This window comes from Lissotriton helveticus, chromosome 6 (genome assembly GCF_964261635.1).
Source record: "Lissotriton helveticus chromosome 6, aLisHel1.1, whole genome shotgun sequence".
Taxonomy (NCBI): Eukaryota; Metazoa; Chordata; class Amphibia; order Caudata; family Salamandridae; genus Lissotriton; species Lissotriton helveticus.
Window position 1 is genome coordinate 1,370,980,822 of NC_136067.1, and position 15,475 is coordinate 1,370,996,296.

The 15,475-nt window shown below is 45.8% G+C and overlaps 1 protein-coding gene across 1 annotated transcript in view; it reads left to right on the plus strand.

Moving 5' to 3' along the window:
- TULP4 (TUB like protein 4) overlaps positions 1-15,475 on the plus strand; it is an 865,190-nt gene that overhangs the window by 733,206 nt on the left and 116,509 nt on the right. Inside the window, exon 14 of the mRNA XM_078649123.1 lies at positions 1,161-5,422. Coding sequence (XP_078505249.1) covers positions 1,161-5,422 — 4,262 coding nt within the window. The remainder of the gene's footprint in view (positions 1-1,160; positions 5,423-15,475) is intronic.

Consider the following 15,475-nt stretch of genomic DNA (forward strand, 5'->3'; position numbering starts at 1 on the left):
TTGGAACTGAAGTTCCATTAGAGAAGACTGAAAGACATCTCAGTGCACCATCTCAGGGAGCTCACAGGGCAAGTGACCGCACTAGCGCAAAGGGAGACCTTTCAAAAGACTAATGAGTGAGGTTTAGAGAGTTGGTCTCAGTAGTAGCAGAGACCAATGACAGCAGAGCAACACTAAAGCAAAACCAGCAGCATTAATATTAGTGTGTCTTCTGGAAGGCTGCTTAAGTAGCACCCTCAGAGCCATCAAACGCTTTGTGTACGAGTTAAAGAGTTTTAAAGATGCTCTTTCTCTTGGAGCCAATAGTGGGATTTTGGGGCTGGTTTGATGAACTTGTGGTGTTTCAGGTCAAACAGAAGATAAGCTGTGTAATTTTGAATGCTCTGGAATTTTTGGAAGTGATGTGTTGGGCAGGCGTGCATCGAGGCTGTAGATATGGGTAGTCCACATGGCAAATTAGGACGATAAGTATTAGGGCACCCTTCTGAGAGCAGTGGCATAACACACAACTTCTATTTGAAAACGTGTATAATGAAATGCTGTTTTGGACACCGCATTTACTTGGTGGGTAATTGATAGATCGCTAATCGAAGAACATTCCCAAGTTGCAAGCAGAAGCTGTAGGGGTGGGGGGGAGCCAATTCGTCCTGCTCAAGTTAAGGGGAAGGGATTGGAATTTGATTTGGCAAAGGAACAGGATAGGATTTCAGTTTCTAAATATTAGTTGTAGTAAATAGAAGGGCAAAATTAGATTTTACTCAGTGAAGTGGAACGATTTGCAAACATTTTTGTCTATGTGTGATTTTTATGAAGACTAATATTTTAGTCATTTATTTTATTGAAAATTTCCTTCAACTCTATTTTCTATTTTTAATGAAACTCTAAAGCCTGTAATGTTTCTTTCCTCCTTACAAAGTGGAGTTTTTTTATCTTTCTATGCTGTGTTTATAACCCACTCCCCTCCTGCAAATTTGCTTTAAGGGAAGATTTGCCCCTCAAAAGAGAGTAATTGAACAGATGTCGCTGATGTTTCAGTCATTTGACTATTGGATATTTTCTTCTTTACTTTGTGTTCATTTGGACAAACTTTACTTTTAAAACAACTGCTTCACTGATCCAAGTGTTATAGTAAGATGTTTTTTTTTCCATTTGTCTTGCAGTGACTGGAGCATCTGGCATTCCTGAGAACAATCCACCGTGCACTGTGAATATCCCGATCGCCCCTATCCACAGTTCTGCTCAAGCTATGTCGCCTACGCAAAGCATTGGATTGGTCCAGTCTTTGTTAGCTAATCAAAACGTACAGTTGGATGTTTTGACCAATCAAACATCATCTTCAGGATCTACAGACCATGGAGGAGACCCCACTATCCAGTACCCAGTGGCCAACCGCTACTCTAATCCTGGACAAGTTATTTTCGGCGGTGTGGAAATAGGACGTATGATACAGGCACCTCCTCAACAGCTTCCCTTCTCAACACCCCTTCAACAACACCCCTTTCAGGTGCCGCCTCAACAGCATTCTTTCCAGGCACCACCTCTACAGCATGCTCTCCAAACACCCCCTCAACAGCATCCCTTTCAGGTACCTCCTCATCAGCATTCTGTTCAGGCACCCTCCCATCAGCATCCTCTCCTGGCACTCCCTCAGCAACATGCCCTCCAGGGACTTGCTCTACAGCATGGCCTTCAGGGGTCAATTCAACAACATGCACACCAGGGACTGCCTCAGCAGCACGGCCACTTAGGGCCGCCTCAACAGTACGGCCACTTGGGGCTACCCCAGCAGCATAGCCACCAGGCGCTTCCTCAGCAACACGGCCACCAGGCGCCGCCTCAGCAGCACGGCCACCAGGGGCCGCCTCAGCAGCACGGCCACCAGGGGCCGCCTCAGCAGCACGGCCACCAGGGGCCGCCTCAGCAGCACGGCCACCAGGGGCTGCCTCAGCAGCATGGCCACCGCGGGCTGCCTCAGCAGCACGGCCACCAGGGCCCACCTCAGCAGCACGGCCACCAGGGCCCACCTCAGCAGCATGGCCACCAGGGGCAGCCTCAGCATCACGGCCACCAGGGGCAGCCTCAGCAGCAGATCCACCAGGGTCCACCCCAACAACACGGTCACCAGGGGCCACCACAACAGCACGGTCACCAGGGGCCTCCTCAGCAGCATGGTCACCAGGGGCCTCCTCAGCAGCATGGTCACCAGGGGCCTCCTCAGCAGCACGGTCACCAAGGGCCGTCCCAACAGCATGGCCACCAGGGGCCGTCTCAACAGCACGGCCACCAGGGGCCACCTCAACAGTACGGCCACCAGGGGCCGCCTCAACAGTACGGCCACCAGGGGCCGCCTCAACAGCACGGCCACCAGGGGCCGCCTCAACAGCACGGCCACCAGGGGCCGCCTCAACAGCACGGCCACCAGGGGCCGCCTCAACAGCACGGCCACCAGGGTCCGCCTCAACAACACGGCCACCAGGGGCCGCCTCAACAGTACGGCCACCAGGGGCCTTCTCAACAGCACGGCCACCAGGGGCCTCCTCAACAGCACGGCCACCAGGGCCCTACTCAGCAGAACAGCCACCAGGGACCCCCTGAACTGCACGGCCACCAGGGGCCATCGCAACAGCACTCCATTCCAGTGTCACCTCAACAGCACATCAACCAGGTGCCACCTCAACAGCATGCTCACCAGGCTCCTAGTCAACAGAATGCCCACCAGGTGCCTCTCTCTCAGCAGCATGCCCATCAGGTGCCTCCTCAACAGCACATCTACCAGGTGCCCTCTCAACAGTTTTCCCACCAGGTACCCCAGCAACAGAATGGCCACCAACTGCCCTCTCAGCAGCTTACCCACCAGGCTCCTCCTCAACTGCACACCTTTCAAACACCCTCTCAACCACACCCCCTCCAGGCACCTTCTCACCAGCACACTCTTCAGGCAGCCCCTCAGCAGCACCCTCTCCAAGCACCCTCTCATCCATACCCATTGCTGTCTCACCCTCAGCAGCACCCCCTCCAAACACCGGCTCATCAGCACCCGCTCCAAGCACCGGCTCATCAGCAGCCTCTCCAAGCCCCCCCTCATCAACACCCTCTCCAGCCCCTCCCCCAGCAGCACCCTTTCCAAGCTCCACCGCATTCGCAGCCTCCCCAAGCCTCCTCTCAACAGCATCCTCTCCCGGCCCCTCCACACCATCAACAGGGTACAGTCCAGATGTCAATAGTGGATCATGGGGAAAGAGACCTTGAACCCTTGCAGAAAGCTAAAGTAGCACGACCATCTCAGCAGTGTGCTGAAGCCGATGCCCTTGTTTTCAGCTCAGCACCAGAAATTCAAATGACAAAGATGAATCCTCCTCCTCCATACCCAGGCACTATTCCGGCTCCACCTACTGCAGCTCCACCTCCCCCTCCAATTCCACAGTCTTCTTTGGAACTTTGCCTCAAAAGGGGAGACTTCTCACTTTTTTCACCAGGAAACTACCAGACTCCAGTGGGTTATGAGAGGATAACAACATTTGATAGCAGTGGTAATGTAGAAGAGGTGTGCCGGCCCCGAACTCGGATGCTGTGCTCGCAGGGCAATACCTATACTCTACCAGGCCCTGGCAGTTCTGCTACCTTAAGAGTTTCTGCCACTGAAAAAAAAGTTAAGCAGCCATGCACTAGTGCTACCCTTAACCGACTTACAGTTCCTCGCTATTCTATACCATCAGGAGACCCACCACCATATCCTGAGATCGCTAGCCAATTGGCTCAGGGAAGGAATACAGGTCAGAAATTAGATAGTAGCATTATCCATGCCACACTGCGAAGGAACAGCAGAGAGGCTGCCTTGAAAATGTCTCAACTAGCTGATAATCAGCGGGCTACTTTGCCACATCCTCCAAAAGCGAAAAGCTCTGTTGTAACATCACAGTTGCAGCAGAAGACCACTGCAGCTTTATATACCTGCAACCAGTGCAGCAGCAGTAACAACAACACTACCAATACAAATAGCAACACTATTAGTACTAATAGATCTGATTTACCTTCAGGGAGTGGCGCTCATCAAAGCACCGTTATTGTGCATTCGGCAAGTACATCTCCTTTGACCTCCCAATCTTCATACAATCTTTTAAGTCCTACTGAGAGCTGTCGTGATCGGACAGAATATATCAACTCTGCATTCACAGAGGATGAGGCACTTTCACAGCACTGTCAAATGGAGAAATCACTGAGGCATAGAACACTGACTGAAGCTGGTCCGGGAGTGAAGCGACCACCTCCTTATCAGTGGGACCCAGTGGTTAATGAGGACATTTGGGTTCCCCAGGAAAGAACAGCCCAGAATTCAGTGTCAAACCCTCATAAACCTCCCCCTCTGGCAATTGCACAGCCCCAGTCTGTGGATATGACCCGCATTCCATTTGTTTCCCCAAAATCCCCAACTAGCCCTACTGGCACTTTCCCGCCTAATTATGGTGTTGGTCTTCCCTATCCGGGAAACTACAACTCTCTTCCCCTTCAGGGAATGCAAGCCCCTTGCTCCCCCAAGGAAGCAACAGCCCCTATGCAGTTTCCACAACACGAACCAAACTTAGGGCTCCAGCCAGGCTACCCAGCTAACCTTTCTTCTTGCCCAATGCCCCCTATGTATCCAGGAAGCAGCACTTGTTCTAATTTACAGCTTCCAGCAATAGCCTTGCACCCATGGAATTCTTATAATACTTGCCCACCTATGCAGGCCTCTACCGGTACTCTTTCTCCTAAACCTCACTCTGCAGTGGAGAAGCCTGCCGTATCGTCCCCTCCAGCAGATTCACAGAGTCGCACAGGCACAGAAGTTATGGTAGAAACTGCAGACGCATTTCAAGAGGTCCTGTCCCTAACAGAAAGCCCGGTGCCACAGCGGGCGGACAAATTTGGTAAAAAGAACCGCAAGCGTTTGGACAGTCGAGCAGAGGAAGGAAACGTGCCTGCAATCACAGAAGGGAAGGTAAAAAAGGAAGCAAGAACCCTGAGTGACTTTAACTCTCTAATCTCCAGCCCCAGGCTGGGAAGGGAGAAAAAGAAAGTGAAGAGTCAGAAGGACCAACTTAAAAGCAAGAAGCTTAATAAGACAAATGAGTTCCAGGACAGTTCAGAGAGTGAGCCAGAGCTTTTTATTAGCGGGGATGAGCTGATGAACCAGAACCAGAGCAATAAGAAGGGATGGAAAACCAAAAGGAACTTAAGGACAGGCAGCGAGCTGGATGAGTTCAAGTGCAGGAAGGCCAATGAGAAGGAAGATGGGAGGTTTGGCAGTCAAGGGTTTGTGTATGTGATGGCAAATAAGCAGCCATTGTGGAATGAGGCAACACAAGTGTACCAGTTGGACTTTGGAGGACGAGTCACTCAGGAGTCTGCAAAAAACTTCCAGATTGAACTGGAAGGAAGACAGGTAAGACGATGTGTTATGTTTGAGCTATCTGGTCTTGTCAAAAAGGAATGCTGCGTTTCCACTCATACTGACTTGATCTCATATCACAAAAACGTTCTAAGTTCACTTAAGGATAGTTAGAACATAATAGTGAATCAAAATGTTATTATGCTTTTTAAAATATATTAGTTTTACAACCATTTTTCTTCATTCTCAAGTTGTGTAAACCGCACCACCAATCAGCTCTACTGGAAAAAAGTGTCTAAGCATTTTGGAAAGAGACCAAGATGCATGGACTTTGCAGTCAAGTTTTTATCAACTGTATGCATCTTCTGCATGCCTCGCTCTTAGGTCTATGTAGATTTCAGTTGTGCTTGGCCTTTTTTTTTTTTAAATCATAGATAATAGCCCAATTTTCTTTAGGGTTGTTCTGTACATGCCTCTCTCACTTCACTGATTTTTGTTTAACCGTCACCAACACTTTACTTGGAACTGAATAAAGTAGATTTTTCTCAGCTTGGTGCCTGTGAGTACCCGGCCTCACATGTTGAAACAAGATAGGATTGTACTAAACGCATCACTGAGGTCAGCACAAGCCTGTTATCAAAAAGTGCACTTCACTATTATCTTGGGAACTTTTCTCTTGTCATAAGGGCTATATGAAGCTCCTGGTTTACTACAAACCTGTGCGGAATCATAGATAGAGGTTCACCCCATAACCCTGTAAAATACTTTTAAACTTTCTTTTCCCAGTTACACGTGAGTCCGGCTACAGCAGTGAAGGGAAAAACAAAAATTCCAACTCTCTTGAACGTCCCTGCTCATAGAACCATTTAAAGAAATTAGTTGGAAGAAAGCTAATTTAGTGCAGAGATCTAATTCCTGGACCGCTTGTGACAAGAGAAGAGGATGATGGTTATGATGAAGCAGAGTTTTCCAAGAACCGTACCTCTATTAGAGATGCAGCCCATTTATCAATAAATTGTTGAAAGATAGACATTAAAGGGCACAATTGATGAGCAGTCTCATGTCCTCCTCCCCATACACAGTGTTTGGGTGAGAGAACACATGTAGAGATAGCGAATTCCATCCAGCCAGACGATTCGCACATAACATTGATCTCCATCAGGAAGTTTCACATTACCATTAATGGGTCATTAATTCTCTAGGACTGTAAGATACTAAACGGCCATCCTCCCCATTTTTTCCAATATTACATTTGCAAGACAAGTTACAGTTTGGCAACTAGATAGATTGAAAGTTACTTACTCATAAGAAATAACACACAACTCTCCCTCAGTAATGGGTGCTCCTTTACCTTGGATTAAGGGCTCCTTAGTAGTGGTTGCCAGCATCCAGTCTCAAACTCATCAATAGTATTGGGTACCTTGAGAAGAGTTAAAATGTATCTTCTCCAGCATGGGATCATCTCCAGCTTCACACCTGAGAAATAGTTGTCAGGATGGGCATCACAAACACCACTTTAAAGATTTTTTTTTTTAAATACATTTTTTATACTACTTAACACCTTTTTTCTATTTTCAGTGGTTTAATCATTTGCATATTGATGATCTGCCATTATCCTTATTCACTCCTCATTGGATATTATAGACTCATCTGTGCGTTGAATGCTGCCTGGGAATTTTCCTCAAAGACCAAACCTCAGCTTCGTATTGCTAACTTTTTCTAGTTGTTCTCTCTGTGGGCCGCACATGGATGCAGAAATATAGAAGATGACAACGGAGTCTGGGGTACAGGACCCCGACATCATCCTCAGAAAGAATCATATTTCTTTTTCAGGGCACCATTTCCAGCAGGTTCAGACCTCACATATCTTAAAAAGAATGAGAGGGGCCCCTTTACCACCAAAGGAGTAGGGCACCAAGTAAACCTCAGTCAAAAAGAAATCCCCTTTGGGCAACCTAGTGAACCAAAACATATACATTCATGATTATGTGTATGAATGAATGTGTTTTGGTAAACTAGGTTGCCCATAGGGGATTTCTTTTTGCCTCAGGCCTGACATAGGCAGCAATATAGAGAGCTAGAGGGAGGGGTGAAGGTTCTTCTTAAGTCCCTGACACTCGTAAAGGAGCTGATAATTTCAAGCAATGATGGGTTCCAGAACCACAGTGGGAGGCAGGATGCAATTTGATCTTCCCAGACTGGAAAGGAGGTATGGCAGGCTCTTGAGTGCTGGAGGTTGTGGCCATGGAGCACAACTTCTGATTTCTAATTTCCTCATCCTCGCTATATGCTGCCAAGAAGCCTTTTGACGCAAACAATCTTTTCACTTGTGTTTGGAAAGAGTTAACTTCTTTTCTTCAGAAAAATGATGGAAAGAGTTTCCTTTCTGTCAGGTTTTTTCTGGATGACACAAAATGAACAAATGGGAAGAAGTGGCTCATTCTAGTTCTAAATACACCTCAACACTGGTCCAGGGGGCAGAATTCAAAGTGATGACCCTATAGTTCATGGCTATTTACCTCAGTCTAGGGCATTTTCTGGTCACAATCCATCTTCAAAATGCTTACTTCCCTCTAGATGAGCACATCATAAATACCTTTGGCTCATGGTTGGAGATTCACATTTTTCACAGCGTGCTTGGCAGTAGTGGCGACCCATCTCTGGAGGGGAAAGCATTCATATCTATACTTATATGGATGTTTGGCTGCCATTGTAGGAGGGAGCCATTAATGCTCTTTGGACCAGGGTTTTCCTTCTGTACTCCCTGAGGTTTTCCATCCATATCCATTGGGAGAAATCAACGGATTCACTAGAATACGTTTCACTTTCTGGTAACTATAATGGACACAAAAAATATGTCCTTCACTGCCTGGAAATATGCCTCGCTGTAGGTTTGAAAGGTGGCTTCTTTGTTGGAGCCGATGTCAACTTGCATTTTCATATGCAGCCTCTTCTAGAATGTGTTAATTTGAAGTAGGCTTGAGTGAGGGGTCATTTGAAGGAAATAATTGTCCTGTTGCCTCAGGTACGTCAATCTCGGTGGAATTTCTGTCTTTTGTGAAATCTGTCTTGTTGGATGAGTGAATCTGGAGAACAGTAGGAAGGGGGGTCATCTTTGGAATGAGCAACTCATTAAATGACATTGCTTGCAGATGCCGCTCTAGCTGGTTAGGCCACTCATCTAGGGGGCTCACTTGACCCAAGTCTTTTGGTTTCCTCAACAGACTCTACATCACATATGTATTCTGGAACACAAGGCCAACATATTAGTTCTGCAGGTTTACCATGATGTTGTGAGGCAAAGAGGCTCTTGTGCGGACAGACAGTACAACAAGAATGTTTTATTTCTGCATTCAAAGGAGAATATGATTGATAGCCCTGTCCGGAGAAGCCCACCAGTTATGCCACTGGGCAATTTAACACAATCTTTAGCTGACAAAATATTTTGGGTGCATCCAACATGCAGACGGACAACTTGGGCAGGTGTTTTTAAGAGTTTAATCAATGGGTCACTCATTCAGTTTTCGTCTACGAGGGAGAGCCTCTCCGGAGCTTGTTGCTAAGAGTGAAAACAAAAGAAAATACATCTTTACACTTCCAAGCTGCCACTTTGGGAATATCTGGAAAATGTTTCTTTTTAATAGGTTGGTCGAGGACAACCAGGGACACCTTCTCTGCAATCCTGTTAAAAAACAATAACAGAGAGAAAGCTCATATATTTTCTTGTTCCCCCATGATCCTGATGGTGCTGGTTAGATGAGGTAGATATGTTAACAAGAACCTTTGTCTGGTTCTTTGGTGCAGCAACTAACTCTCAATATCTTTACTGTGGCTACATTTATTGGTTATTAGCTGGAATTATCAGCTTTTTCATTTACTGTATTCTGATTTATTTGCATCCTTCTCCTAGTTCTAATTTAAGAATGTGTATCACCTTTAGATTTGACCTCCTCTAATTTGTCAAAAGTGGGGTACTTTAACATTTGAACAGATTGCTTATAGCATCTAAATGCAGGTCATTTGTTGGACAATTGTAAATAGCTCGGACTTTCTCAGTTTGTAAAGGCTCTCATGCATACTAAATGTCATACAATATAATCTTCTCTTTTCTTCCTTGGATAACTACAGGGAACACACTTATAGTCCTCTCTCTGGGCCGACCAATTTCCATTCAGTTGGTATGGAAGTTTGACAGCCCACACAAGAAACAACACCCATGGCTTGTAGGGAGAAGATGTGTGTGGCACGGAATTACGAAAGACTCTTTCGATGCAGCACTGGATGCCTTCACTCCTACCTTTTTTTTCTCGAGTTTTATATAGCGCAAACTTGACCCAAAGATATCCGGTATCAGAGTGCTTTACATGAGAACCAGGTTCGTTACAGATGGACACATTAATTTTTGTTAGGCGCTGGGAGATTAAGTGATTTGCCCTGAATCACAGGATGTTGAGCGTCCCTGCCGAGACTCAAACTTTGTTCCCCAGCTTCCAGGTCGACCTCTCTAAGCGTAAGGCTAATCGATATTGATGACAAGGATGTCATTGTTATTAAACAGAGAGTGGATGCACACATCAATAAAATTATGAGCCCCTATTAAGTCATGGATATCCCACCATTCTAACCACCTGCATGCTTGTTTTGGTGGATTTAAACTGCTTTAAAAGGGAATGTAAAAGACTCTAGTGACTCTGGAAGCGTAATAACTGCCAAGAGAGCAAGGTATTTATATCTCTGCTTTACTCCATTATAATTAAATGATTAGATCGGCCAAGGCGAATTATCTTTCAGTGAAGATTCAAGTTTCTACTAACTCATAACCGCTCTTAATAGTGCAAAAAACTAGCCAACCTCTGTTTTTTGGGGAAAAATGATACTTTATGCTTGAATTTTAGTGTCAATCGTGTTTTCATGGTCAAGAACGATAAGAACAGTTTGAATTCCTCTAATCTCATGAGATCAAATCAATTCTTGGCTAATTTTACTCACTTCACACCTGACTGATTGTCTGAGCTCCAACTCTCTCTTAAACTTGAGATGCATCAGGAAGCCTGCTCAGCTCATATTTTTCACGTTGTATTGGAAACTTATTTATTTATTCAAAGTTTTATATAGCGCGAACAAGATCCTTACAGATATCAGAGCGCTTCACAAAGACAGGGTAGGGGCAGTAGGAATGAACAGAGATAATGGGAGCAGTATAATAGTCACTAACATGGTAGGATAATAATAACATACATAAAACAAATCAATATACAAACAGGTAATATAAGACGGCAAGTCATTGATCCCACTACAGAGGTGTTCAGGTACACCTTGGGTGTGCGGATGGCTTATACCAATGTTTTAGTATAGCGAGAACACTGAGTGGGGGCATCGGGAGAGTGGATCAGTAAACCAACGTGTATCATATATTGGTCGGTAGTAAGAGAGTAGCATAGTAGTGTCCCCATCAAGTAGAAGCATAGTGCCAATGGACAAGGTGAACAGTGATACAAAGCAAAGCAGAGTCTCTGATCCAGCACCTATAAGGTTCAGGAGATCTTGGCCAGAAGGATGGTTTTCACCTCTTTCTTGAAGAGTACGGTGGAGGAGATAAGCCTGGTTTCAGGAGGGAGCGCATTCCAGATCCTGGGTGCCATTCCTGAGAAGGAGCGCTTGTATGTTTTCTCTTTCCGGAACCTTGGCTCTCACTATGGTATGTAATGCGTCTCTTGGTACTGCTGTAGTCCCTCTTAGTTTAAAACATGCTGTGGTTGCACCTATCCTAAAAACATTTGTTGGCTGACGCAAACATTCCCAGTACATATTGTCCTATTTCATTGTTGCCAGCCCCTATTATATAGTTGAAAAACTTGTGCCCAATCCGGTTTTAGAAAGGATTGTGTGAAATTAGCATAATTCCACAAAATGTAGGGAAAATTAAGTTCAACTTGGTATAATTACGCAAAAACGTGCAAAAAACGCAAACCACGCTAACAACAGCTGCTCATTGGCTCTTTTCCTTTCACTTCGCATTACATTTTTACATTGAATGCACATTTGCAGCTAATTTTTACAATGAATGCAAACTCTAAGTGTTGTCACTCGAAGTAGCCAAATGGATGCATTGCAGTGCTCTTACACGTAACACTGACAAAATTGAAGTGCTGAAGCTGTGATGTTAGAACACCATCTGGCCAGGTGACTCGTGGCCTATGGATCTTGGTGCTCCTCCTACTCCCAGCATCTGTTAGAAATCGTAGGTTTTTCAATGACACATTTTTTTTATTAGCTCAGGTTAACAAGATTACCTCTACTTGTTTTATTGTTCTAAAAATGTTAGAAGAAATGTCCTCTTTTCTTCTGCTAGTATGTCACAAACCAGTGTTTAGGGCACCCATTATTTCTAAATTGAGTATTGCAATATCGGCTCCAGAGAATTGGTTACAAAACTCCAACTGATCTGAAACACTGCAGTTTACTTGATTTTCTGTCTGGAGTACCAGACTTCTGCTTTCCATCACAGATGCCAATTGCATTGGCTTCCTATTGACAAAATAAGTTTATTCAAAATATTATGTCTCAGTCGTTGTGCAGTTACCAAATCAGATCCCTTCTACCTCTAAGACAGATTTTAGAAATAAGGGGGTGATTACGATGGCGGACAGACTTGAGTCCGTCCGCCATCATCACGGGAATCGGGACCAGCCGGCCATATGGGGGCGATCCCGTACATGCAATTATAATGCGACCGCCACTGTGGCAGTCGCATTGCGCATGTTTACCATTACAGCTGGTGCTGCTGCACCCGCTGTAATGGCAAAAATACATGTTGTGCATTTCCCTGCACTACGTGGCAGGCACCACACGGTGCCTGCCACCTGATGCAGGGAACTATGGTGCCCCCCAAGTGCACAATTGCTTTGCCCCAACACAAGGGGGGCTCGCAACGAACCCTCAAAGTCAATCTTCGCCAACCTTTGAATGGCGGAGGAACCACCAATCAAAGGCTGGCGGAATGTAGCATCCTAATGCGGTGGACGGCGCCTGTTTGGCTCTGCCACCATTCTAGGTATGCTGGCCGGGTCCGACAGGCAATCGGACCCATGGCGGGCAGGCTTTCCGTCTGCTAGCACTCCGCCCGCCATCCTTATCTGGCGGGCAGAGAATGACCATACGATGGTGGTGAACCGTGGCGGGTTCACCGCTATCATAATCACCCCCTAAGTCCCTAACAGATATCTTCTTTCATCTTCTGTTAACTTGGCGATCCACCATTTTAGGACAGTAAGAAGGGGTGATTGCACCTGTGCACAGGAAGGCTCTTTCTCGTTCTGTGAAGGAAACTCTTAACATCCCCTAGTGGAGAAAATAATTATTATTTCTTTTGACTTGGGGGCATCCCCAGGCCTCGTAGACCGGTTGCTCTGAATTCATGCACCAGTCCATTCTCCTCTTCCATTCTGCCGTCGATGGTGAAGTTTCCGATTTCCATTGTCAAGCTATGTCCCTTGTAGCCACTGTAAGTAAAAGCCAAAGCAGTGTTAGCCCGTAGCAACCCTGGGAGAGTTCAGTGGTGATATGAAGAATGGCCAGTTTGGGGTCAAGGGGGAAAGGGTGATCTAAAAAGTATTCTAGGCAGGATAGCATTCGTTCCCAGTAATGGGCGCAGTTTCATGCATCCCCATGTAGTGTGGAGGAAAAATCTATCTTGTGTGTTGCAACGCATGCGCTGGGGGGAGTCGATCATCCCCATCTGTGTATGTCTGTGCCTCGTAAAGTATTTCCTATGTAGGTAGCTGAACTGAACGAGGCGAAGTCATCTAACTATTGCTACCAACCTCTGGGATGTCCTATCCTCTGCCGTAGTCTTTGTCCTCGAGCGTTCCTATGTCTTTATCCCAGGATTTGGGTAGCGCTGGGAAGTTTTCAGGGATATTGTGCACCAGAGAGCAATAATTCTGTGATAGTTTGTGTTCCCCCAATTTCCCTATCAGCAGTTTGGCTTCTAAGGCGTTATACTCAAGGAGGATCTCTAGCCCTGAATTGTATGGTGTTATGTTATGTTATCCTGTTTTATAAAGCGCACAGCTGCCTCAGCAAAGAGGCGTCCCAGCGCTGAAAGCAGAAACATATAAGGCTGCTGTCAGAAGAGAAAACTAAAGTGGGGGAAAGAGGTACGTTTTGATAGCCTTACGGAATGCCAGGCAGTCGTTAATACTGTGCATGGAAATGGGCAAAGAGTTCCAAAGTTGGGCAGCCAGTAGACGGAAAGAGCGCCCACTAGCCCGAACCTTTATCACCCGGGGGACAGCAGCCAGATGGTGTAAGAGCATGACGTTGTTGCAGGTATTGATACAATTGGCTGCGGTGTAGGATGTATCTTTTTGTAACGTTTGATATGTTTTCAGTGTGGTGCCCTCCATCAGATACCCCAGCATAGAGATGCCGATAAGGTCCCATTGATGAAAACCTTCCTGCGTTGTCACCTGTCCAAGAGTTGACCCCTCCCACAGTGATGTTTGACCTGTGAGTTTCCCATCCCATCCTGTGTTTTTCAGGGCCTGGAGTCTGGATCACAACCAGTGTTGCCAGTGAAAGTGTTAAAAAAAAAAAAATCTTTTCTTTTGATTTTTGGTTTACAAATAAGCAACAAAAAAGGGGAAATCAAACGCCCTACATCAAAGAAGAGAGATAGAAGAGGGGTAAAGGTTTATATAGTGCTTGTTACCCCTGTTGGGGTGTTGAAGCACTTTTTTTGGGACGAATAGCACGCTACTCCGGAACCCATAAAGGATTAGTGGTGAATTAGTATAGTGAAATATGAAAGTAATTTAAGTGGTGGATGTTAGTCAGTTATTTGGATTGAGAAGGATAGCGGAGGGATAGAAAAGGGAAAAAAGTTAGCATTTATTTGGCGCTTGTTACCCCTAATGGGGTGTTTAAGCACTTTCTTGGTGAGTAGCACGCTACTCTGGAACCCACAAGGATTAGTGGTGAATTAGTATAGTGAAATATGAAAGTAATTTGAGTGGTGGATATTAGTCAGTTATTTGGTTTGAGAAGGATGGCGGAGGGAAAAAGGTTTGCATTTATATGGCACTTGTTACCCCTGTTGGGGTGTTGAAGTGTTTTTTGGCGTGTAGCACCCTACTCCAGAACCCATTAAAGGATTAGTGTTGAGTTAGTATAGTGAAACATTAAAGTAGTTTGAGCAGTGGATATTAGTCAGTTATTTGGATAGAGAAGGATAGTGGAGGGATAGAAAAGGGAAAAGGGTTGCTTTTGTGTGGTGGAGTGGTGTGGCTCCCTGGTTAGAGGCGGCAGACCCAGAAGCAGAGGTCAGCCCGGGACCAGGGTTCGATTCCCGACGCGGCAGGGTGTTGGGCCAAGGTCAGCAGACTCGATAATTCTCGTCTCGGTGCCTACTCTAACCATGGATCCCACTCCGCAACTCTGGGCAATAGCTTGCTTAATCTCCACTTACGGCCCCATCAGCGCCGGGGATGCTTGTCTTCACCTTGGAGATGCCCAGGAGGGACCATCTCACAGGGAAAGCCAGGATGGGTTCCCCAGCGGTATACAGCGCCGGGACGCCCCTTTGCTGGGGCAGCTGTGCGCTTTACAAGTATACAACATTACAACATTTGTATAGTGCTTTCTACCCCTAAAGAGGTTTTTTTTCAGCCAATAGCACACTACTCGGAACCCATAAAGGATTAGTGGTGAATTAGTATAGTGAAATATGAAATTTGATAAGTCGACCTGTTAGTCTGTTATTTTGATTGAAAAGGATAGTAGAGGGATAGAAGAGTGAATAGAGATTTTTTTTTTGGGGACATCATAGCAGTAGTGGGAGACTTGGGATGAGTAAAAATTGATGTGGAGTGAAAGAGTGAGAGGAAAGAGTTTAGAAAGGCTTGTTTGGGGTATCAATATAGTAAAAAGGGTGTCCGATGGTGCAAGGAGAGGGGTAGAGTAGGGGAGAGTCTAGAAAGGGCTATTTTGGGGGTCATAAGTGGTATGGGAGTTGAGATGAATGAGAGTGGATGTAGAGGATATATTGATAGAGGTATAGGGTGAGGAATAGGTTAGTGCATTGGAAAGAGTAGTAGAAAGAGTTTG